The sequence below is a fragment of the Hippopotamus amphibius genome, chromosome 4 (genome assembly GCF_030028045.1).
Source record: "Hippopotamus amphibius kiboko isolate mHipAmp2 chromosome 4, mHipAmp2.hap2, whole genome shotgun sequence".
Lineage (NCBI taxonomy): Eukaryota > Metazoa > Chordata > Mammalia > Artiodactyla > Hippopotamidae > Hippopotamus > Hippopotamus amphibius.
The window spans coordinates 35,904,799-35,928,673 of record NC_080189.1 but is presented as its reverse complement, the minus strand read 5'-3'; the positions used below and the strand labels follow the sequence as shown (position 1 = coordinate 35,928,673).

Below are 23,875 nucleotides of genomic sequence, written 5' to 3'. Positions count from 1 at the left end.
GCTCTTGGAGGAAAACTAAGGAAACAGAGGTAGAAAATGCCAGGAGCTTCCAGACTGTGTGTTAGGATGCTGGTTCCATCAGGGTCTGTACACTGAGAAAGGCTTGTATCAGGTTGATACAGGGTTGTCTAATAGCACATTTATTTTAGTTGATTTTCCCTAAATTTATATTATAACAATAAAATAATATAGTTTTGTGATATTAGTACATATTAAAGTAAGAAACTTTTAAAGCTATTATTGTATGTAGATGCATATTTTATGTGTATATAATAAAACACTATTTTGTTATAGGTATGTATAAATAAAGTCTACATGCACATGTGTGTGTGTTTATGTGTCTGTCTCATTGTAACCGTGAAGTAGCATACTACTGGGTACCCAATAAAAGCTTTGTACTATCCCTAGGAAGAATACATTTGGTTTACACCAAGTCAGTTTCCCCCGTCCATATTCTATTCTCCATATTCTATTTTGATCATTTTGCTACAATTTTAAATCCTAAGCATTTAATTTAGATTTTTTTCTGTATGTACAACAACCATTTAAACTGACTACATGGCATGAGAATTCTTTTGTAATTTTATTAAATCTGACTTGTGTAAAGAGACCAGCAACTGAAGATGATTTGCACATGCTAATAGATTATATGCTATAGCAGAATGTTGCTTTATATTGCTGCTCCAGCAGCTGCAGTTTCAAGTATAGTTATTACTAGCTCCAATATCATCCAGTTTAAAAAAAAAATTATCAAAAGAAGTTCATGCTATTGACACATTACTCCCATATTTATTATTCTTATTGAAAATCACTAGATCTAATTCTATTGGTTTCCTTCCTGATTGAAAACATTTGAACCAAGAAAGCACAGTAATTCTTAAGACATTTGTAACTATTCATGGATATTAAAATTACAATCATGCCGCATTGTGTGAGCAATGATTTAAAAAAAAATTCTTTATACATATGGTAAGCGGCTGACCAACGCTATCCAGGTTTGGAGATGCTGAATGTTCATATAACTGGTATTTGAAATTTTGATGTGTATTGCATTCGTTACTGAATGTCAAGAATACATTTTTTTTGCTCATATAGAGTGAGTTTAAAATGGGGTCTTTTGTAGAAGCACCCATCCTGTTTAGAATGATATAACAGATGCTGAATGTTCACATATCAAACAAAATGCCAGCTTTCTGTAGAAAAGAGGTGTCAAAAAGTTTCTTTGTACCTTTAACGCATGTGATTATGTAGTACAAAATGCAGAGTTTGTAAAATTTCTTGAATATACAGGCAAAAAAATGAATAATTCAAAACAACTCATAAGTTCTACATTCTATTGTCCCTTTATAACGCAGGCAGAATATAGCAGTGCGCTCCCAATAGAGCTGAATTTGCACAAGTTACACCTCTGGAAATGCCAGATGGTCTATGGTCTACTTTTGAGAGCTGTCACATATGTAAAGATTTGAAAAAAGAAAGACAGCTGAATGAGAGCAGTGGATCATTAAAGGGAGAGCGAGGGTCCCTAGGCATCACTTGTGTTTTAAGAAGCATTGTGTCGTTCCCATATTAGTGTGCTTTTTTTTTTTTTAAAGCCATACACAACTTTTACACAATAAGGAAAAGAAATCTGTTTAAAGCCAAGTAGTTATGGTTTAATCAGTCAGATGTTTTTGTTCTTTATTCGAGAATAAAATCACATTTCTGATTTGGTTTTAGTTGTACTTTTACTGTAAGAATTAAGTCACATCTATGGAAAATTATCAATGAATTTGAATTAAATGTCTTTTAAGATGATTCATGTATCTAGGGTTTATCCAGTTTTGATTTGACTTACATATTGTATGCATCTGACAAAATCATAATGTTAAAAAACTGCAGTGAAGAGATAATACTTGGTTACTTGGCCCATAATACAAACTATACTAAAAATAATTAGGTGGCAGTGAAGCAAAAATGAATATACTATCATTTATCTGCCAACAGGAATAGATACCATTTTGAAGGTTGAAATGTAGATAAATCATTAAGGATATGTTTGAATATCACTCTGGCCTTACTCAGTAATTTGCAAATAGTCAATTTGGATAGTAGGAAAAGATCAGACCTGTTGGATTTAGAATTTGGCAGCAAGACCTGATTGTCTTTTACCACCTTTATTTTTCTTTATGGAGAATGTTGATTACATAATCATTTTAAATTGATCTTGGATTATGGACTATGACAGGGCATTTTTGATTGGTAAGTCTCTCCAGCGTTGGTCAATAACATTTAGACTTAACCCAGCTCTCACATTGCTTGAATTATTCTTTTCAGAGAAGAAGTAGCCCAAAACATTCCATTTATTTGCTGAGATTACAGGAAAGAGCTCTGAAAAGGACACCAAATTAGGTTTAACTGTCTTCTTTGGCATCCCGTTAAATACATATGCATAACTGGCTTTATGTTCAATAGCAGTCATTAGGATGTCATTCTAGTTGATACAAGAAGTTACAGGAGCAGCAAATTAATCTCTAGGTCAAATGATTGCACACCCATAAGAAATAGATCTCCTTTTGCACAAGCCTTGATTGTCGATTTTAGTTTCGAGAAGGGCATATTCTAGCTGTTAAACAGAGAAGTAATGTTTTCTTCTTTTCACCAGAAGTTAGGAGAAAAACAAAACATTTTGATAAATTTAGTAACTTACTTTGTGTTATTATTCCCAAATATTAAATGTTTAGAAAATTATTCTCTTTTGTTTATCACTAAAAAAACTGAATAACTCCAAGAGGAGTTCATATATTAGTTTTATAAATTGGGTATTAATGTTAATAGACTTGGTATGAAAGGATGCTTTTGTTAAGTAAAAAACAACTTTTTTCCTTACAATATGTACATTCATGAGTAAAATATTCAGGTGTGTTAAGATGTTTTTCCTCAAGAGACATAGGGTATGTGAATAAGAACAGAAGTAAACAATGTGTGCTAAAGACTTACTCAAATGCAAGCTGTCTTCTTTGTCAAAAATATACACCAGGTCTTAGGTAGTCCCGAGATGACAGATGATTAGTCCGTTTTAGACATTATCAATGCCATGTTACAGTTTTGTATGCAATACTTTTTCTAAGTCGAAGACCTCTTAGTATTCAGATTTAATTTACATTTCATAACTGTTCATAATCATAAACAGAAAAGACTAATTAAAACAGCTTCAGATTTTGAAATTCCAGGAAATTATAAAATAGTAAAATCTGACCCCAAACGGTTTTGTTTACCGTTGTTTTTGCTGAAATGCTGTGATTGATAACTCTGCTTAGCAGCTACACAAGCAAGGTAAATGTTGATTTTAAGACTCTCATTACTTAACCAATGTAAACAGATAACATTTTGGATTGAGATCAGGGCTCTTAGCTGGAAAAACCAGAATCCATTTTAGCTAATTTAAATTGAAAGTAAATGTGTTAGTAGCAACAGACTCTCCCAAGAGTTACCCAGCCAAGGATCATGCCCACCCATTCAATGCGGCTTCCCCAGTGAACATCCCACTACTACTGCCCCCTTGGCCCACTGGTCTGCTAGGAAGTGGACACCGGATACTGCAGCCAAGACCAACAGATGTCTTCTTCACTGTCTGGGCTCAGAGGCTCCACCACCCAGGTGTGGCTGCCGTCTCGCATTGGTACTTCTGCACATAAGTGCTTGGTACAATGTAAGTCACGTATGTGCCTGCTAACTCAAGAGGAATGTAGGGATGGGACAGGGGAAGTTAGCAAAATCTATGAGGGTGTTCAGAAATGCTGGGCAGCGCCAATGATCACTAGTTACCCTGCTTGTTTTGTGATTCGTTTTCCAAAGAATCAGTTCTCTTTTTAGTGTCATGCTAATAAAATATTCTTTTAGATTTTTCTTTTAAGCTCTTCATATATAGACATTTAATACATCTGAAGTTTCTTTGTATAAGGGGTACATGCATTTGAATGTGCATACACACATTTTGGGGACTTTCTCTGCTGTTTCATTGGTTTATGTCTATACCTGGACTAACACCATATTGAAGTCAAATCCCACAATCGTCTTTTCCTTCCTTAAAATTCCCTTGTGATTCTTGTACTCCTGCTTATAATTTTTTTGGATTAGCTTGCCAAGTTCCACAGATAAGCATTTTGGAAGTTTTATGGGAATTACAGTAAATAAATTGGGGATCATTAACATATTACCAGAATTAACATATTTATACTGTCTCCATTTCTTAGGGTTTTCTTTTATGTCTTTCAGTAATATTTTGTAATTTTTGCCATGAATTCTCTGCCCCCTTTTTCCTAGCTTAACTCCTAGATGATTATAGGGTTTTTTGTTTGTTGGCTTGTTTTTCTTTTTTTGTTACTGTGAAGAGTTCAGTTTTGCTTGTATATTTGCTAGTTGCTTACTGCTGGCTTACAGAATTTTGTTGATTTTCATATCGTTCATCATGTATAAATCTTGCTAAATTCTTAGTTTTTCAGAATGTATAATCTTTTAGATTTCTCCTGGAACATTCAATTATCTACCCATCTCAGAAATTTTGTTTCTTCCTTTCCGGGACTCAGACCTGTTTTTTTTTTTTGTTTTGTTTTTCTGTTTTTGTCTTTTTGGTGTTGATTGCTTTTGCCAGTGTAATGTTGCATAAGAGGGTGAAGGTGGGCATTCTTTTCTTGGTCCTGACTGAACAGGAGCACTTCTCCAGTGTTGACTTTTAATTTTGGTAGATGCGTTTTACCAGATTAAGGAAGTTCTCTTCTATTCCTAACTTTCCATAAATGGTTTATTTTAAAATCAAATTAAAGAATATGGAAAAGGTTTTCTTCTTCAGAATTTAAAGTGAAATTAAAAAGAAAAACAACTATCTTGTTCTCGCTTACCCAGCTTTGAAACCTGACTTCATTGTTCCTTTTCTTTTATCTCAAAAGGTAATTGAGTAGTTTATCGTTATCAGGGATGTTGCAATAAAACTGCTTGTTTATGGCATCCAACAGAGGACCTGGGACTTAGAAAACAATCAACATTTGCTGTTGAATGAGTTTTGAATTACGTTGTTCAGATTTCCAACTTAAATTTTCTTCAAGAAAAAAGAAACACCATTTTTTCTCCTCTTTTTATATCCCTGTGAAAAGTCACCCTTGATGACCCCTTCCCATTTTCCCTTTTAGTAATTATGCTTTCTCTATGTTCATGTTAATTTGTGTTTTCCTTTTTTTTTTTTCCCTCTTCACTTCTAGGACCATGAGTAAAACCCAAGAAAGTCTGTTACTGAGTATATTTTGATTATTTTCAAATATTCATTTTTTTAACTGGAGAAACCTCTCCTGTTTTGTTTTGTTTTTTCACTTAGCCCAGCCTCAGCGCTTGCCTCAGCTTCAAACTGCAGCACAGGAAAGTGAGGAGGAAATAAGCAAGATAAAGAACGGCCACCCCAGTCTGAGCAGTGGAAATGGAATCCACCACGGGGCCAAACATGTACCTGCAGAGAATCGAAGGCTTTCAGCACCCGTTTCTCATAAAATGCATAGAAAAATTCAATCCAGCTTGTCTGTAAACAGTGACATCAGTAAGAAGAGTAAAGTAAATGCTGTCTTTTCTCAAAAGACAGGCTCTTCACCTGAAGGTAAGTGCGAAATATATGCATATTTTATTTACCAGATGAAAAATCACATTCACTAATAATTTGACCAAGCAAATGTGAATGAAGGATATTGCTTAGCCTCCAAACAGGAATTCTGGTAAAATGCAACTTCCCCAAAGGAAAGCACAGGCTAGGAACGGAAGCATCGGCAGCTGACATCCTGTTTTTAGATTGTCTTCTAGAGTGAGTAGTCATTACTTTAAATATAACTGCTATTCTTCTTTTTTAAATACCACATTTAAAAATACAATGTTTTGGTGGCATATGAATGTATGTGTTTTTTTGGTCTCTGATTCCATATGTTACCCTATGCCATGGTTCAGAGATACCTGCTTCTATTTTTGTCTTGCAAATCGGTTTTCAAGTATGCAAACCTGAAGCAAAGATTTGGTAATTTTCTTGCCTTTGTCAGGGAGTGGGCTAGGTGATTGTGTTGCTTGACTGACGGGCGTCTTGCCTACCAGTGCTGCCATGGACGGCCCCCGTCCCCCAACCCTGCCTCATTGCAGGCTCACTGTGTTCTGGCCTTTAGCTCCTTCCCAGAGGCACTAGGCTGTGTTCTCTGACCTCTCAGGAGTTAGTGATTACCTTGTTAATTAACTACTGTGAAGCTGAAAAAGTGTTTCTTTATTATAACACAAACCCATCTGATGACATTGGGTTTATAACCTACAGATTCCTTTTATAAAAATGGCTTGAGGTGTTATGTCAAAAAAAAGAATAGCTTTCCCTCCAGTTTAAGGTCCCAGGTTTCTCCAAGCATGTATGCATGTTCCTCTGTTCTACCTCTTCCCCTCCTTTTAGCAGTTTGCAGGCACCAAAAACTCAAATCATTTTTTTTGAAATATATATGTGTATTTTTTCTGGTTCAGATATTGTGTGTGTGTGTGTGTATGTATTAAACACACACACACACATATACATAAAATATAAAATATTTTTCTTATTCCCCTTACCTTTCTATTTTAATTATCATAAAATCTCAAATAAGGGAAATTCTGGGGATGCTTCTGTGAGGTTGGCCATGCTTATTCGTAGAAAGAGAAATTGAGTTGTAAATAGGAAATTGTATTGAGAGTTACCAGTAATGAGTGGGAGAAAGGATATTACATTTTGGCTACAGGTGTCTCAAACTCAACTGAGGTAAAGTGTTAGGTTGATCAAATGATATGATAATAAATGGTCTGCATAGTTCCAGGTCAGTGACACTACTTTCCAAACTAATTAGATTGAAAGGGACATGATTGACACTTTAAAATGAGTTTGACATGTAAGCTGCATGGTCATCTCTGAAGCATAGGTAGGCTGTTAACTAAACTGGCTCTCCAAGGAGTTGGGAAGGCAAGGCAATTTTCTATAGAGGATCTTTGCTTCTAGGTGATTGGGTGAAATAATTGAATGCAATTGAAATCTTCTTGTTTTATATATTTGACTTTTCTTATAGTGCCCCAACCTCTAATTTTCCATTTGATATTTACTGATTTTAAAGAATGAGAACATTTGCACATCAATCCAACTTGAAATAGCTTATAGAATTTTTATAAAATGTTATTATTTGCTTATTTTTAATACCGTCTGAATTTATTTCTAATGGAAGAATGCAGCTTTGTAAGTAACATATGAAGGAAGAGGAAAACCAATACTATATAAATTAAATATAATTCTCTCTCCTTTTCCTTGCTTTTTCCCTTCCAGCCCCCTCTTCCCCTCTCACCCACACATACTTATGGCTGACTACAAAGGTGTGGATAAGGGAAGTCCCTTGTAATCCTTCTCTTATCACAAAATCTGTTCCAGATTGGATCGGGGTGTGAGGAGTAGGAAACACCAATGAGTTGTCTACCCTTGTCTTCAATGTCCTACCCATTTACTTCACTCTTAAACTATACAATTTAGCCTGATGGTAGGTTCCTTTCATTGTGATTACTTGAATTTAGATGAAAATTCCATGGTCCTGCTCCAAATTTTCAAAGATAGACATCTTCCTACTTTTTGCTGCAATTTAAGGTTGTACCCTCAAATTTTGTTGTTTCTTCTGACTTTCAGTTTTGAAGGTAAGTTTATTCTCTGGTGCTGTAGTTAAACAACAATCAAAAGCACAGAACTGGTAGATGGCAAATCACAAAGGAAAAGGACCTTAACTCTGCCACCAGCTAGCTGGGGGACTTGGGTTTCTCTGGGGCTGCTTTTTTATAGAAAATGTTTTGGATTAGAAATCTAAAATTAGGTTTGGTTCCAAGATTCTGTGGTGCTTTCTTTATAGCAAAGCTGCTTCACTTTCAGAACAGGTCTCTTGCTTTATAGAATATGTGAGTCCTGGGTGAGTAGAAATCTAATACCTGCTGAATAGAACAGGGCAGTGGCGGAAATGTTTTTTTAATTATTTCTTTTTATTGAAATATAGTTGATTTACAATGTTGTATGTTTCAGGTGCACAGCAGAGAGATTCAGTTATAGATATATACACACACACTTTTTTTTTTTTTTACGTTCTCTTCCATTATAGGTTATTACAAGATATTGAGTATAGTTCCCTATGCTATACAGTAGGTCCTTGGTATTCATTTAATATATAGTAGTGTATATATTTTAATCCCAAACTCCTAATTTATTCCACACCCCCTTCCCCGTAGTAACCATAAGTTTGTTTTCGAAGTCTGTGAGTATATTTCTGTTTTGTAAATAAGTTCATTTGTATCACTTTTTTAGATTCCACATATAAGTGATATCATATGATATTTGTCTTATTTCACTTAGTATAATAAAATCTAGGTTCATCTATGTTGATGCAAATGACATTATTTCATTCTTTTTTATGGCTAACATTCCATTGTGTATATATAGCACATTTTCTTCATCCATCGGTCAGTGGACACTTAGGTTGCTTGCATGTCTTGGCTAGTGTAAATAGTTTTGATAAACAGAGCTAGCATCTGGATTCTAGGAGATCTATATGTTAGTAGAACAGTAGGTCTTGAATAGGCTTGATTTGTGACACTATTAAAAATGGATAGAAATTATTTTTTAAAAAACAGTAACAGTGAAGGATTTAGACTTTTCTCAGTTTTGTTTTTTTCACATTTTTCTGAAGTCTTCAGTGTCTACACCTGTTCTAATAGCAAGATGAGCAAATGGGGGCAAAACAGTAGAGACTGAAAACCTTCACAGCAGCTAACCTTGCCCAGTTTGGCAGTGGTGTTTTTTTCTGGATAAATGGTGCTTGTGATTTTTGTATTGCGCATAAACAATACTGATAACCAGAGGGACATTTTTCTGGTTTAGATGATGGAATTAAATGTATAGCTATTTCATAGGCTTTCATTAAGAGCATTAAGGGCTGCTTTGCTGACCAAGTTTGGAAAACACTGCTATGATGTGAGTCCATTGCTCACACAGAGGTAAGGATTGACCTAGCCACATAATTGAGTCAGTGGGTTGGTGACATCTTTTCATAAGGTCTCAGTACAACTAGACGTGTTCCATCAGATTCTCTTTTTAAGCTATGTTGATTCATAGAGTTAGTTATGTAGGTTCATGTGGGAACAGGTACTGTTCCACCTACTTCACTCACATGAACTCATTTAATCCTTCCAACAGCACTGTAATCCTGTGAACTGTATGTAATTATCTATTTATAAATGAGAGAACTGAGGCACAGAAAGGTTAAGTGAACCTGCCAAAGTCGATTAGTACATGATAGAAATGAGACTCAAACCCAGAACATTCTGGTTCCACAGTCTGTGCTCGAAACCACTATGGTATTTTGCCTTAAAGGTCTCTGAGGAAAAGGTAATTTAGTGGCCATTCTAACATCACATGGGTTGTTGATATCATTACAGCTGTGGGTCAGGCAGGGATCTTCTGATTAGAATACATTTGCCTTCTACTCTTCCTACTAAACTCACACCTCTGTTCTGTGTCCATTTTCCTTCTCTACTAAAGACCTGAAGAGGCTGGACTGGGTCTGAGTCCTTTTTTTTTTTAATTTACAGTTCTATCCAGTACAATAGCTTCATAGAGTTTCCCACGAGTTAATAAGTGATGCAATGTTTTATTCCAAACCATTTCCTTGAAACTAGCACTGGAAAGTAAAATGTGTACTCATATTCATGAAAAAAATACCCATGTGGGAAAATACTGTACATTTTATTTAAAGATTATTAGTAGATTTCTACTTGTTTTGTATAATCAAATATTTTCATACATACTTCAGTTTCCTGATTGCATCACCCAGGTAGAAAGTTTTAGGAATAAATGCTTAAGATTCTAATGCTTAAGATTCTTGACCTTTGAAATAATTATAGTATAATTTAGTATCATGTAATATTCAAATTGCCAATGGTTTTCATTAGACTCTAAGATGATTTTTCATATCATATGAATAGTAAATCCTAACACATTTTAGATGTGTCAGTTATAGCTATATGCTTTTGTAAAAATTAAGTTTCAATGAAGATATTTTTGGAAGAGATTTTTATACTTTTTAGGAATATTTGTTAACATACTTTATATTGAAATATAGATTTAGTACTTGTAGAGAAATTGCATATCCAATCCCAGCAGCTCATTGAACATAAATGCTGAACAAGAGAGTCAGGAGCACTGCATACATGGCAGTGTCTAGGAAGTCTTATGGAGACAGCATAGCCTAGTGATTAGAGCACAGACTCTAGAACCAGTGGCGCGTGTTGTGTCCTTGTAGGTTACTTAACCAATTTGTGCCTCAGTGTACCTGTACCATAGGACGGTTGTGAAGAAGAGTTGATGTTACACTCAGATGAGTAAGAAGAGAGCCTGGCTCAGATGACGTATTTGTTAAGTGTAGTTGCTGTTATCATCACCATCATGAAGGAGCACACAGGAAAGGAAGGGTCAGGAACGCCAGCTTTCTGGACAGGGCAATGCCTGGATGGAGACCTAAAGGATAAGATAAGGTTAGGGAGTTGGAGGAGGCATTCAGGGCTGAAGGGGGCTTGTGAAATAATGTGTTTTGTTCAGAGAACCATACATAGTTTGTTGCTGAGGAGAGATGAGACTGGAAAGGACCAGTCCATAGGCAGCCTGGGATGCCCTGTTCTTCAAACACTACGTAGCCAGATACTTATGACTTCTCTGAAGGACATCGTTTTATATCCAGTTTATATTTCTTTGAAACATTCTATTTCTTTTTTCTCCATGATGCAGAAATCCCACAGTTGCAATTATGTAACCTAGAATACTGCTGTATATGAAGCATCTGTACTCTGATTGCCTTTATAATCTTTTTGTATTTTAGTAATGAAATATTACCATAGGTAAAATGATGAATTGGTTTTAGACTTGTTGAGCTGGGGATGCTAACAAGTTCTTTGGGAAGGCTTTGTATCTATACTGCTTCTCTCTGCTTTCCTTTCTTTAAAGTAGTCTCTTGGCTTCTTACCTTTGTGACTTTTCTCTGGTCAGTGTATTCTCCCTTGCATGCATGATGCGATGGTGTGTACCCATATTTCACAGCATACCATAGGGACAGGCATCATATCCTCAGTAGGAGGAGTACAGCCATGACTCTGGGAGGCAGTCTGGGTGGGGCACACAGCCTTCAAAGGAGATGTAGCACAATTGAGCAGGACAGTTAGAAAAGCCCACTAGGTGATTCAGATAGGTCACACCCCCTCCTTCCTTGAGGATCACTGGTAAAAGGGTAAAAATATCTTTCCTTGACCTCACCACTTCTCATCATCTGCAAACCCTGACAACTCCTTGCACTTGAAATTGTGCATACCTGAAGTTCCCTGCACCCATGGTTCATGTCACAACTAAATGCCTTTGCAGGATGAGGGAAGAGAAGCCGCCATGTTCTTATAACTTAACTTTGCCTTCTTGACCTCTACACATGTTTTTCAGAACTCAAGCATCATCTCCTGATGCCCCAGTCTGGGGCTAATTGCTCTTCTTTTGGGCATTCTCCACATACAGTGTCCTCCAAATACAAAATGATACTGGAGTTGTTTTACTCTGTCTTCCTGCACTAAAATGTAATCTCATTGAAGGCAGAGATTCTGTTTTATTCATCTTTTAGCCTTGAGCACACAGCCTAGTGCCTGACTTAATCATAAATATTGAATCAAGTAAGGAATGTAAATTGGAGAACATAGATACTTAGTCTTTAACATTCCGCAGACATTATGGTTGAAACCTCGGGAATTGCCGAAAGCCTCAAGGGAGATAATAGGGAGTGCAAATATTTGAGCTAAAAGAAAGGCAAAAAAGAAACTCAGCTGAGGCAGGGCAGGCTTGGAACTCAGAACTCCTGTCTTTCAGTCTCACAGTCTCATCAAGTTTTCTCATATTCCGTACGGTTTTTCGGTCAGCTACACATCCCAAACCCTAAAACCAGAAAAAAAAATTAGAAAGATAAACTTGGAATTGAATGGTTCATTCTTAGTTTTAGTAGTATTGTAAAATCTTATTCACTTCTCCCCCCATAAAAACTTCTCTTGTAGTTTAGTGAAAGGATAATAATAGGACTTCATGACTTCATGATGTGACCGTAGTATTATAATCTGAGCTTCCAGAAACAAATTTTCTGTGACTTTGGCAAGATACATTGCTGCGTTCCTCAAAATACTTAATTTGCTTGGATGATGTTTTGTTTTGTTTTGTTCTGTTTTCTCAGGCACAGTGCCTTCCATTCCATGTCAGAATAATTGTGTGGGAGAAAGGTTTAGAATTCTGCCTTCCGATGCAGTATTTGCCAGTCCATTGGAAAACAGGATTTTAATAAATTTCATTGCTCAGCCAGCAAGCTAACTGGGACAACAGTAATACAAAGAGAAGAGTGTGTGAATGTGTGTGTGGAGAGCAGGCATGCGCAAAGTTGACTAGGCCAAAGTGTAAATCATTCTGCATGTATAAATCATCGCTTCTTATTTACTTGAAATATTAAATCAGCTGTTCTTAAAAAATTAAAACAATTATCTGTCAAAGTATTTATAAATGGTATGTGTTACTTTAGGGCCAAAAGTAAATATTTAAGTACACTTCCTTTTGAGTTTAGGAAAATAGGTTGTAATTTATGTTCTATAGTAAATTATTCTCATATCCATCCATTTGATGAAAAGCAAAGATTTTATAAGATTCTGAAATATATATATAATTTAACATTTGAAACATAGAGGCACCTCAAAATATGCCTCAAATCTTAGAGTGCTTCTTTTCTAATAACTGACAGCTTTGCAAGCCATGTTAAAGAGATAGACATAGCTATCCGCTGTGTGTGGACTACACCTTTGGTGTTTTGGTTTTGTAGACAGGCTTAGACCACTGCGCTAAGAATTTAAATTAGCTTAGCATCCACTCAGGAGATGGGTGGGGAGGAAATAAAACAATGGAGATACAGATAGACTGGCCAGGAAGCATCAGGGTGAGGGGTAGCTGAGGGAAGAGGCTACTTGGAAACCCAGCTTCCGAATCATAGGCTAAGTGGAAAGAAAAATTGAATAAATCTAATGATGTAGTAATTTATCCAGGTTTTAATTTTTTCTTTGGTGATGATACGTTTAGATGATGTTTTATTAAGTGAAACAGGTGCGTGCAACAGCCAGGTTTGTCCCAAGAGTTGTGCCAGGTTTAGGCAGTAAAGGTTTTCTTTAGGGTTTTAGGATTGAGTTGAGGGATCCTGGCCCAGGACTAAAGCTGAATAGAATTGGAGCAGTAGTTAGATATGCATTCTAAGCAGGACTGCCATTCATTGTCTAGTTCAACTAGTTGGGAAAGTGAATAGAAATGAAGAATAGCTGAGTAGTTTGAATACAGTCAGAATGGCTGACCATGAGTTGAGTTTTAGACCTGTTCAGTTTCAAATCATGATATATACAATCCAAGAACATTTGGAAATATACCAGTGGCACTTCAGAGAAGGAGTTAAAAGCAAGCATACTAATTTATATTTGTTCTCATAGAGGGGATATTTGACATGATGCATCTGGATGAAATTTCTTAAGTAGAGATTTAAGAGCAAAGTTCAGATGGCTGAGAACTGAGTGACTCAGGGATCACTGGAGGCCAGCCAGCTTGGTGGGATGGGAGTGTGGGTTCAGCTTGAGCACTTGGGAGACAATCCCATGGAAAGTTCAGACATTTCTCCAGAGATGACATCAGAAAGAGGCCATGGCACTGATAAGATAGCCTAGGGCAAGGTCAGAAAGCAAAGAAAAGAGGAAGAGGAAGATGATCTGGCCCAGAGGAATCAGTAAGAAAGGTGAGAGAAGAAACAAACTGGAGAGGGTGGTGTCATGGAGGCCAGTGAAGAAATGTTTTAACTTGAGGAAGAGGCCTGCACCCTATATCGTGTCAACTATTATTGACAGCCTCAGTCAGGTGAGAACGGAAATAATTCTATTGAATTTAACAATGTGGATGTCATTTGGGGCCCTAATTAAGAGCCATATTTGTGGAGAAGCCAGAATGATGTGGGTTGTGCAATGTGATGAAACACACTGATGACAACAGCTCTAGAAAGGCCAAAGTCCAAGGAGGTTGTTTTGTTTTAAGATGGGAAAGGTTTGTGTGTGTTTACATTTGGATAGGTTTGAAGATTTAAGAAGGTAATAAATGATACCCTCATTGACAAGCCAGCATATCATTTGTTTAGAGTTTAGATCTAGAGTTTAATACACTGAATTATGTAAATGCACATCCATTATCAAAGCAACCAGAGAAGCATTGTTAACCAAGGTGACTCCACTCTTTACGTTATGGTTGATTAACCTTAGAAGCTTGTTGAGTAACTTCTCTGGAATACCTTGAAGAAATGGTATGAGGATATGATTAAAAAGCCTATCTCAGGTCCTCACTCCTACCTCATTCCAGGAGCATTAATTACATTCAATGGAAGACATTGGCAAGGCAGACATTTATGATTCTGAGTTACAAATTCCTGACTTGTGTTTTGGACCACAAGTTGACGGCAGTTGATAGCTTCTTATACTTTAGAGAGGTAAGGCCCTTGATTGAATGTAATCATAGCTTTTACTCATAGTATAGTATAAAACAGGAAATAGAACATAAACAAACAGTTAAAGAGAAGAAAAGTGTGGGAACGATGAGTAAGGAAACTATTCAGTATCCAGTAGCTTAATTTTAAAATGTATGTAAATTTGTGTTTTAATGTGGTCTACTCTTCAGTGAATTACTATCGCCAGCAAAGGCTTTAAAAGGTTAAGACAATCAAAATTCCAATTTAATTGTGATAGTGATTGTGATCATATTCGGTTCATGGGCTTCTTTGAAAATCCAACAACAGTTAGGATCCTTTCCCTCAGGTTTCTAAGGTGGTAATAAAATCCTGTTACCTTCAGATGTCTTATTCTAAAAGCAGATATCTAAGAACTCAACAATAAAGTGAGCAGATTATGAGGGGAGCTAATGAGCCCTTGTAAGGATTTTGATTTTGATTTGAGTGAGGTGGGAAACCAGTGACAGGGTTTGAGCAGGTGACTGACATGATCTGACTTACCGTTTTCAAGGGTCACCTGCCTTTTGTGCTGAGAGTAGACTGCAGGTACACAATGGCCAAAGAAGGGGGGCCTGTTGTGTGACTCTTCCGATGGGAGATGATTGGGTTAGATCAGGGTGGTAGCGGTGGAAGTAGTGAGATATTGTATATGGATGTATTTTGAAGGCAGAGTAAGATTTATTGAAGGATGACTCCAGGTTATTTGGCCCGAGCAGTTAAAAGTGTGGAGTTACCATTAACAGAGATGGGAAGAACGGGGTTTGGTCTGAACATGTTGGATTTGAGATGCCCATTCTCTTTCCAAGTGATGATGTGAAATAAGCGGTTGAATAGAGGAGTTTGGAGGTGAGAGGAAAGATCTGCATCCTGAGATGTTTTGTGAGTCATCCTGAGAATATCCAGTGGATGGGATCCTCTACGATTGTGGTTCTCAATCCCAGCACCTGGGTACCTGGAGTAAGAATATCTGGGCTAAGAGAGTAGAATGTGAAATATCACTCTGGGTATAGACCCCATAAGATCTCATTCATTTGGAGTGGAGTAGGGCCAAGAGGCATAAGCATCCTTTAGAAGCTCCCCACATGATTTCTAATATGCATGCAGGGTTAAGAACTACTGCCCAGGAAGTAAAGTTGAACTGAGCTATGGACCAGTCCGATATGTAGAGATCAAAAACTGAAGAGAAACTATGAAAAACATGGGATGAGTAGTCAGTGATGGAGAAGGAACTAATAAAGAGGGGCCAGTTGGAAACCAAATGAAGAAAGTGTTTCAGGATGGAGTGAACATGTGTCAAATGGCAACTGAGAAGGCCAGTAAGATGAATAAGAAGTGACTGTTGACACTGTCCTGTGAAGGTCATTGGTAACCATCATACTTTTGGTGTTGTGGTGAGGGCAAAAGTCTGATTGAAGTGGGTTCTAGAGAGAATGAAAAGAAAAAAATTAAAGATTGCAAGTCTAGACTACCCTGTTCAAGGGGTTTTTCTAGAGGAAAAGAGTAAAAGCGCTGTGAGCTAAAGGGGAATATTTTTAGAAATGGGATATATTGGTTGAGTGTTGTTGGTAATGAGCTGGTAGAGGAGAAGAAGTTGGTAGATGATGCAGAAGAGATCCATTAGAAGGTACCTATCTTGTAGTTATTGATATCTGTATCTATTTCTTATCATCCTGCTCAGATTTTAGATCATTAGCAGACAGTGGCCACATTTTGAGATTATCTTTTACAGTGCCTTCTTTAGTAGGCTTACAGACATGAGGCACTTTATGTTTACTTAACTGGAGATCTTTCAAATGACCAGTAGGATTTGACATTGTAGATTTACAGTTTTGCAAACCTTCTGCCTAAGAAACTATTTTGTGATTTGTAATGATGTAAAATATGCTAACAGTTTCCATTCATTTTAGAAGAATTTCAAAAAATTATCTCATAGCTATGACACTGCATAATACTACAGTTCTCAAAGGAAGAAGTTTTTGGGAAGAGATACAGAATGTGCAGGATGTTTTGAATCTTCTGACAAAAACTGGCTGATGACTCATTAGTCTCTTGTAGTTTATGAAGTATATACACAAGAAAAACAGTATCAGAGAGCATTGTTCATTGAATATAATTTGTCTTCAAATATTTGAGGTGACCACCTACAGTAAAACTTTGTTAGATGCTCATGATAAATCAAAACATTTTCTTTAGCTAAGGTGGTAAAAATTTATATTTTGTGTCTCACTTTAGCCTAAAGTGTATTTCACCTTTGAAAAAATTAGTTCCATTTTTGAGGACAGAAGAATAAAAATATTTACCTCAGTTGATGAACTGAAGAAAATACTGATGTATAATTTTTACCTCAGTTCATGCGCGAATGCCATGTGGTCTGCCCGTTGACAATCTGGAGGAAAGAGTAAATTCAAAAATTTAAGCCTAAATAGATTATTCACATTCCTTTGTCTTTAATACTGTTTTGATAATACTATATATTTTTTTATTATCTTTGATGCTGTTATAAATGTCCTCCTTTTTTCCCAGTGTTTTATTATTAGATTTTTTTGAATTCTTTGTGTGCTCGCCACTGCACTCTCTATACACTTAAAAGATCTAGTGTTTTATTGACTAAATAGACACTGAAATGTTTAACTTTGAACAATGAATTTTTGAAAAAGATTCTTCAGGAACAGGAACACGTCTAGAAATACGTCTGTTTTGTGCACTCATCAGAGAAGCTTCTATCTTTTTTCTTTTTTATTGGCTGTGTTGGGTCTTTTTTACTGTGCGCAGGCTTTCTTTTAGTTGCGGTAAGTGGGGGCTGCTCTTCGTTGTGGTGCGTGGGCTCCTCATTGCCATGGCTTCTCTTGTTGCGGAACATGGGCTCTAGGTGCGTGGGCTTCAGTAGTTACAGCACATGGCCTCAATAGTTGTGGCTCACGGGTTCTAAAGCACAGGCTCAATAGTTGTGGTGCATGGGCTTAGTTGCTCTGCGGCATGTGGGATCTTCCTGGAGCAGGGCTCGAACCCGTGTCTCCTGCATTGGCAGGCGGATTCTTAACCACTGCACCACCTAGGAAGCCCAGCTTCCATCTTTAAAGACCCGGCCTGCCAGCCCAGAATTTTGGTTGGCTCATCTTAGTTGTTATTCCAAAGCATACCTTCTATATCTTTAGCCACTTGTCTGTCCATCTTTCAACACCCTGCCTCCTCATTTCTTTTACTTACTATCTCTCCCTCCTCCCTCCTGACTCATTTCAGCTAGAACTTGTGCATGATTTCATTCAATACTTACCGCAATTTAGAACTCAAATGGCAATGATTCGTGACATTTTCAATAATAATGTTTTAATACTCTTTTCAGATAGTTTTAGTCTTAGTTTGTATGTTTATGAGTATGGCTATAGCTTAAAAGAAGTAACTACAAAATTCTCTAGACCCAAGACTATTAACAATGATTTTTTTCTAGGTTGAATTAGATTCTCATGATATTTGAGTTGATTTCTTCTTTAAGAATACATAGTTACTTTGCTATTTTTTTAAACTGTATTCTTAAATAGCCTTGCCTGAATCCTAAAAATAATTGAGGTAACACAAAATTAAAGAGCAAACTTCTAAGAGAAACTAGTATTTTTAATACTTACATATAGTGTTAAACTGTGATAGTTTTGAGGACCTTTTATAGTTAATTTATATAACTCTCAACTAGAATAGTATGAAATAGGATAGAGGGGAGTTCATGGTATAAGGTTGCCATATTTCTGAAAAACTCTCATAAGATGAAAATTTTTTTACATAGAAGGGTTCGGATGAATACACAAGGAAGCTCTTTGAAAGATCCACTTATGATCCCCAGTTCAGGAGTTCTTAGCTTTGGGAGGAGCCCATGACTTTGATGAGGAACAAAAAGTCAACTTAATGTCAGTAACCTCTAAACTTTGAAGGAAATGCTAAATTTTCACTTAATTATAAATGAAACAATAAACTTAAGTAGCGTTAATAGTACCTGTGACTTTGATATTTTCACATTACAGTTGTTTCAGAAATCATGAAATATTATTTGTCGGTCACTACTTTAAAATTATAGTAGCTATCAAATCATCTCTAGATCTTATTTTTAATGTGTTAAAAAAAAGCACATATTTATTATACCTCAACTTTCAATATTATAACTACTTCAGCATAACTGGTTTCCATTGAATCTTTTATGTTTCATTTTACACATTTAAAAATTTTATTTTGTGTCTGTGGCACTTGGAAATAAATAAGAATCCCTGCTCTAGCTCCCTTTGCATCCTAAGCATTCTTTGTAATATAAATTTCTTTTGTAAGTACTTGTTTTGTGAACACATTTCTGTGTGCAGTTTTCCTAATGCAGAGAACACATTTTTGTAAATGGCTTTTAAATTTTTGCTCATAATAAATTGAGGATGTATCCGAATTTCTACCTTAAAAATTACATTAAATAGTAAATTCCTAAGTAACTGTTGTACTTATTTTTACGTTTTAATGGTATTCTTTTACCAAAGCATTGTCAGCAATACCAGGACACAGAGGCATGGAGAAAATTAACTTCATGGTTTTGCCTGCCACCATTTGAATAATCTTAATGTAACTCTCCATAAATAAGTATGGGAGAAAACAGAGGAAAGAATCAAAGTCAACAACCTCGTGAAAAATTTTTCAGACTAATCTTCCGAAGGGATTTTAATTGCTATGCAGCATAGTGTGGCCTCAGGCTCCCTTCCCAGCACAGGTCCTTGGTAATTTGTAGGGGCTTCCCTACTTCTTGTACACTTGACTGAAGGGAAAATGGAAGGTGGTAGACATCTCTCAAGTGGATATAGGAAGCAATTAGATGAAAAAAAATTGAATAATTATAAAAGTTTTCTCAGAGAAATTAATCATATTTCCCATTTTGAAGGGAAACTATTCATACAAATTAATAGTAGTTGTCTCCTAAAGATTGAGAAATCCAGAAGTTTGGGGGAAATGTGAAGATAATTGAAAGAAAACAGCAAATGGATTAATATCCTACTTTTCCAACCATGTATTAAACCTGCCTAAATTTCTACTCTGACTTCTCTTGGGAAATCAAACTGGAGGAACCGGACCTCTTGGGGAATAACATCCCCATAACATAACATAATTTAAAGTTGACACTAGAAGTTGAAGTTTATTTTTTTCCTAATAATTATGCTCAGTGAGGGATGCAGAAATTGTATTTTGGAATGACAGAAGAGTAGTTATTTTAGAAAGAACTTTTTAACATCTGTGGTAGCTATCTCCTAGAAAATGTGTTCTATAGAGTGACAGGAGAAGTAAAAGTAAAACCAAAGGAATCTTTGCCTCTGGCGCTACAAATGAATTTCATCAAGTCAACAGGTATTTATAAATGGTCTACCATGTGTCCAGGCTTGTGCACTAAATTCTATACAGCAGTCCCATTTTATTCTTTAACCTAGTGCCTTTGATTACTGTTGTTACTTTAAAAAAAAGATATACCTTTAGTCAGAAATAAAGATGAACATACTGGCTCTTGAACCCCAGTTGATCATTTTATATATCTCTCTCTCTATATATGTGTGTGTGTGTGTGTGTGTGTGTGTGTGTGTATATATATATATATATATGAGATATAAATGTAATATATAATATATATTTATATTTATTACAGTAAATAATAAATTATAAATATATATAAATGATATGTTTATTATATAATATATATACATATTTTAAAATATATTCTAATATATTTATTTATATATACACAAGGGTGAGTCAAAATTATCTACACTCCTGTTATATTAAAACTTCTGTTGGCCGCACTGTCTTATCAGCACTTTCTGTTCAGGGCTACTGTCTCCCCAGTCACTGCTGTGCAGGTGTGAACGTGTTACATCAGTTCATTTGTAACTGTGGTGCAAGCAAAAGTGGATGCCCTGCTTGTGATTTGCACAAAAGAAAAGCAGCGTGCAGTGATTCGTTTTTTTGTGGTCTGAGGGTGTGCACGTCCACACATTTCTGCCCACACTGTCAACACTCTGCAAAAACTTCATTTTGAGGTGTTAAAGCATCCTCCTTATAGTCCTGAACATGCTCCATTGGACTTTCACCTGTTTGGTTCCCTAAAAGCAGCCCTACAAGGACGAAGATTCCCTTCTGATGAAGAAGTGAAGACAGCAGTGCATTCACGGCTCGCAGCTCAGCCTAAAACATTTTTTAATGAGAGAATACAAAAGCTTGTTGATAGATGGACAAAGTGTATTGAAAAGCAAGGAGATTATGTCAAAAAATGACGTATTTGTCTTTTCTGAAAGTTAATTAAAATAAATTCTACAGCCAGAGTGCGGATAATTTTTGACTCACCCTCGTACTTGGAATAAATATATATGTATGTATGTATATATGTATACAGATCTCTTGCTGAATCTCCTAACTTGCTTGAGAGCCCATTATTCTGACATACTTGCCTTTCAGAACCCCAAATCTAGATTGTCTTTTCACCTTCTCTCTATACCAAGGAGCTGAGCATTAGTGAAGAAGAAACCTCAATGTCCATAAAAACCTCTGTCACTACCCATGTGTGATCTTGGATCTCAACTGGATTCTCACAGTCCCTCAGGTGCCAGGATACAGCAGCAAACTGTGCAGACCTGCCCTCTCCCATTTTCCATGGTGACGGTTTCATTTTGTTGCTACTCTCTTTCAACAAAGCTCTCTGAATACTCGCCCTCACTCTGCATGGGGAGAAGAGGCCCTCGAGCATTTCCTCAGGATCTCTCCACCTCCAGCCTCTCCCACAAATTTACCTAAATCTCAAAGGAACAGATGGCTCCCTTCTGCTGTAGCATATCCTGTTACTGCAGGTCCTGCCCTCCCACTGAGAACCCCTTCCCATGTTCTGACTCTTTCAGTTATGCAAGTCTTTCCTGTCTCACAGCATGTATGTTGTGAGTGGATCCAAGTGTTTGTGGGTATCTCTTCCTCAATTCCGTATCCCTCTGTAGTGTTTCCTCAGGTTTCTCTTTCCCTTCACAGATTTCTTGAAAAGCTAACTGCATTTGTGGTCCCTACTTCTCTTTTCAATCCCTCCATATCTCACTGCTATTCATTTCCATCCCTATCACATCCCTGAAAGTTCTCTGGCTAAACAGAGGAGCTGACACAGGAAATATTTTTCTCTCTTGCTTCCAACGTACACGTCCCTTTCCTGGAGTTTCTACTCCCTTGTTAAGTGCTCCTCTTCCTCAGTCCTTTCCTTCAATGCTGCTGTTCCCTTGCATCTCTTCTCTTTTCATTTGGGACATTCTTCCTGGGCAACTTGATTTTATTCACGCTAAGAGTTTCAGCTACCTCTCACTCCCTAGCCCAGCTCTGACCATCTCCCAAGCTCCAAACTGGTGTCTCCAGCCACCTCTTGGACAAATCCATTTGAGTGTTCCCAAGCTTAACTTGTCTTACATTCAAAATATTTTAAACTATTTTTCTTCCTCTATTTCTTTCTAGGTAAATAGCTCCAGAAGCAGGAAGTCACACTTGACTCTCCTCTTCCCATCACCACCTCTCCAGGGTCTTATCAACTCCTGCTAATCCCACCTTCTTTAAAATTCCTCAGAGTTATCCTGCCTGACCCTCACTGACACCATATTACCACTGATGCTGTCCCTGCCTCATTTCTGAAATGGAAAATTTAAGGCTTTCTACCTGGTTTTCCTGCTCCAACAATATTGAGCCACTCATCTCTAAAACTATCATATTCTTGCCTGTGTGCCTTTGCATAGCCTCCCCACTACCTGTATCCACCTTTGCTTTCTCTTCACCTAACACGTGCCATCTGCCCATCTACTCCTGGGACTTAGCTGGCTTGGAGTCAACTTGTATTCAGCATTAATTAACTTTCCACTGCTTTGACTTTTGTGTTAATCAGGCAATGGCTCTGTTCTAGGCCAAGACAAGACCCTGAGCTAGACTTTAAAATCTACTGTTTGTAGATAATAGATTATATCATCATAGACATTTAGTGCTTGAACTTGGAGATCATTTTCCCCCTCATCCTGTGCATATGGACTCTGAGTGAAATGACTTGCTCAAGGTCACTGAGCCTATTAGTGACAGAGTCAAGACTAGAAAACAGGTTTTAATTTTCCAGATCCTAATAAATAGGATAACACTTGGCTATCTGTGCCACTCATGAAGATGGCAGGGTGATCATAAATTGAAACATCTTTGGTTTTGATGAGGCTTCTAGCAACAGGGAAATAACATTCTTGGGGGCACAAAATCAAACATACTAACAGCAACAACCACCACAGACACTTACAGCATTTCTTTTGGTAGTTCTGGCATTTGCTTCCTGATTTGTCATAGCAGGAGGAAATGAGCTGTGACTCAGGAAAACCTCAGTTGGGGGGTGGCCCTGATGAAGTGCAGAGGATTGGGAAGCGGCTAAGTAAGAGGGTTTTTATTTTTATCTTCTTTTCCACAATTTAAAGTATTATAACAAGGCTACACAATTTTTTTTTTGTATAAAAAAACAAGTTTATCTGCTCTTGTCAATTTTAGAGTATTACAAAAAGCATGAGCATAAATTTTTCTTGGCTCTAGAGTTGTTTGTATGCTAAATTAAGGTGGAGGTATTTATACCTTATAATTTCAATGCCCTACTGTACTGTTCATCTAAGACTTATGATGGTGCCTTAAAAAAAATTCGGATGCTATTAACAGATAGCATGGATGGAGAGAGAGCGATGTAGAAAGAGGAACAATGCCATCATTGATTCACAAATTAATTCCATAAATAACAGGATTTACCTCCCGTGCACAGCTTTGAAATGTGCTTTGGTGTCTCATTTCGCCCTAATGTTTTACTCAGCTTGTTTCCCTTCATCTTTCCTGCAGTGTCTGTTAGACTGCTGTGCTTCTTTGGTTGGGGCCCTGCTTTTCTGTCAGGGCCAGGGCGCACATCCCAGGCCTTCTCAAGTGGGGCTCCCCCTGCCTGCGTGAGGCCTGTGCGTCCTGCTGGGGAAGCTGCCCTGCCTCCCCGGGGGCCTGCAGGAACAGCAACTGCCGGGGCCGCTCAGCCCTTTGGGCTTTTGCTAAGGAATGCTTCCGTGCCTGCAGAGTTGTTGTGCCTGCTCCCAGCTCTGTGTGTACTGTCAGCTTCCTCTTAGGGTGCTTGTTTATTCCCATGCTGCCACAAAAACTTTGTATCCCATGGCCCACGCCGGGGGCTCTGTAATAATGACTGATATTAG

The 23,875-nt window shown here is 37.1% G+C and overlaps 1 protein-coding gene across 4 annotated transcripts in view; it reads left to right on the top strand.

The window, feature by feature from the left end:
* Positions 1 to 23,875, top strand: part of MDFIC (MyoD family inhibitor domain containing) — a 91,125-nt gene that overhangs the window by 47,120 nt on the left and 20,130 nt on the right. For all 4 annotated transcript variants that reach the window (XM_057730856.1, XM_057730857.1, XM_057730854.1 and 1 more), the window contains exon 4: positions 5,351 to 5,623. In XM_057730856.1, coding sequence (XP_057586839.1) covers positions 5,351 to 5,623 — 273 coding nt within the window. The remainder of the gene's footprint in view (positions 1 to 5,350; positions 5,624 to 23,875) is intronic.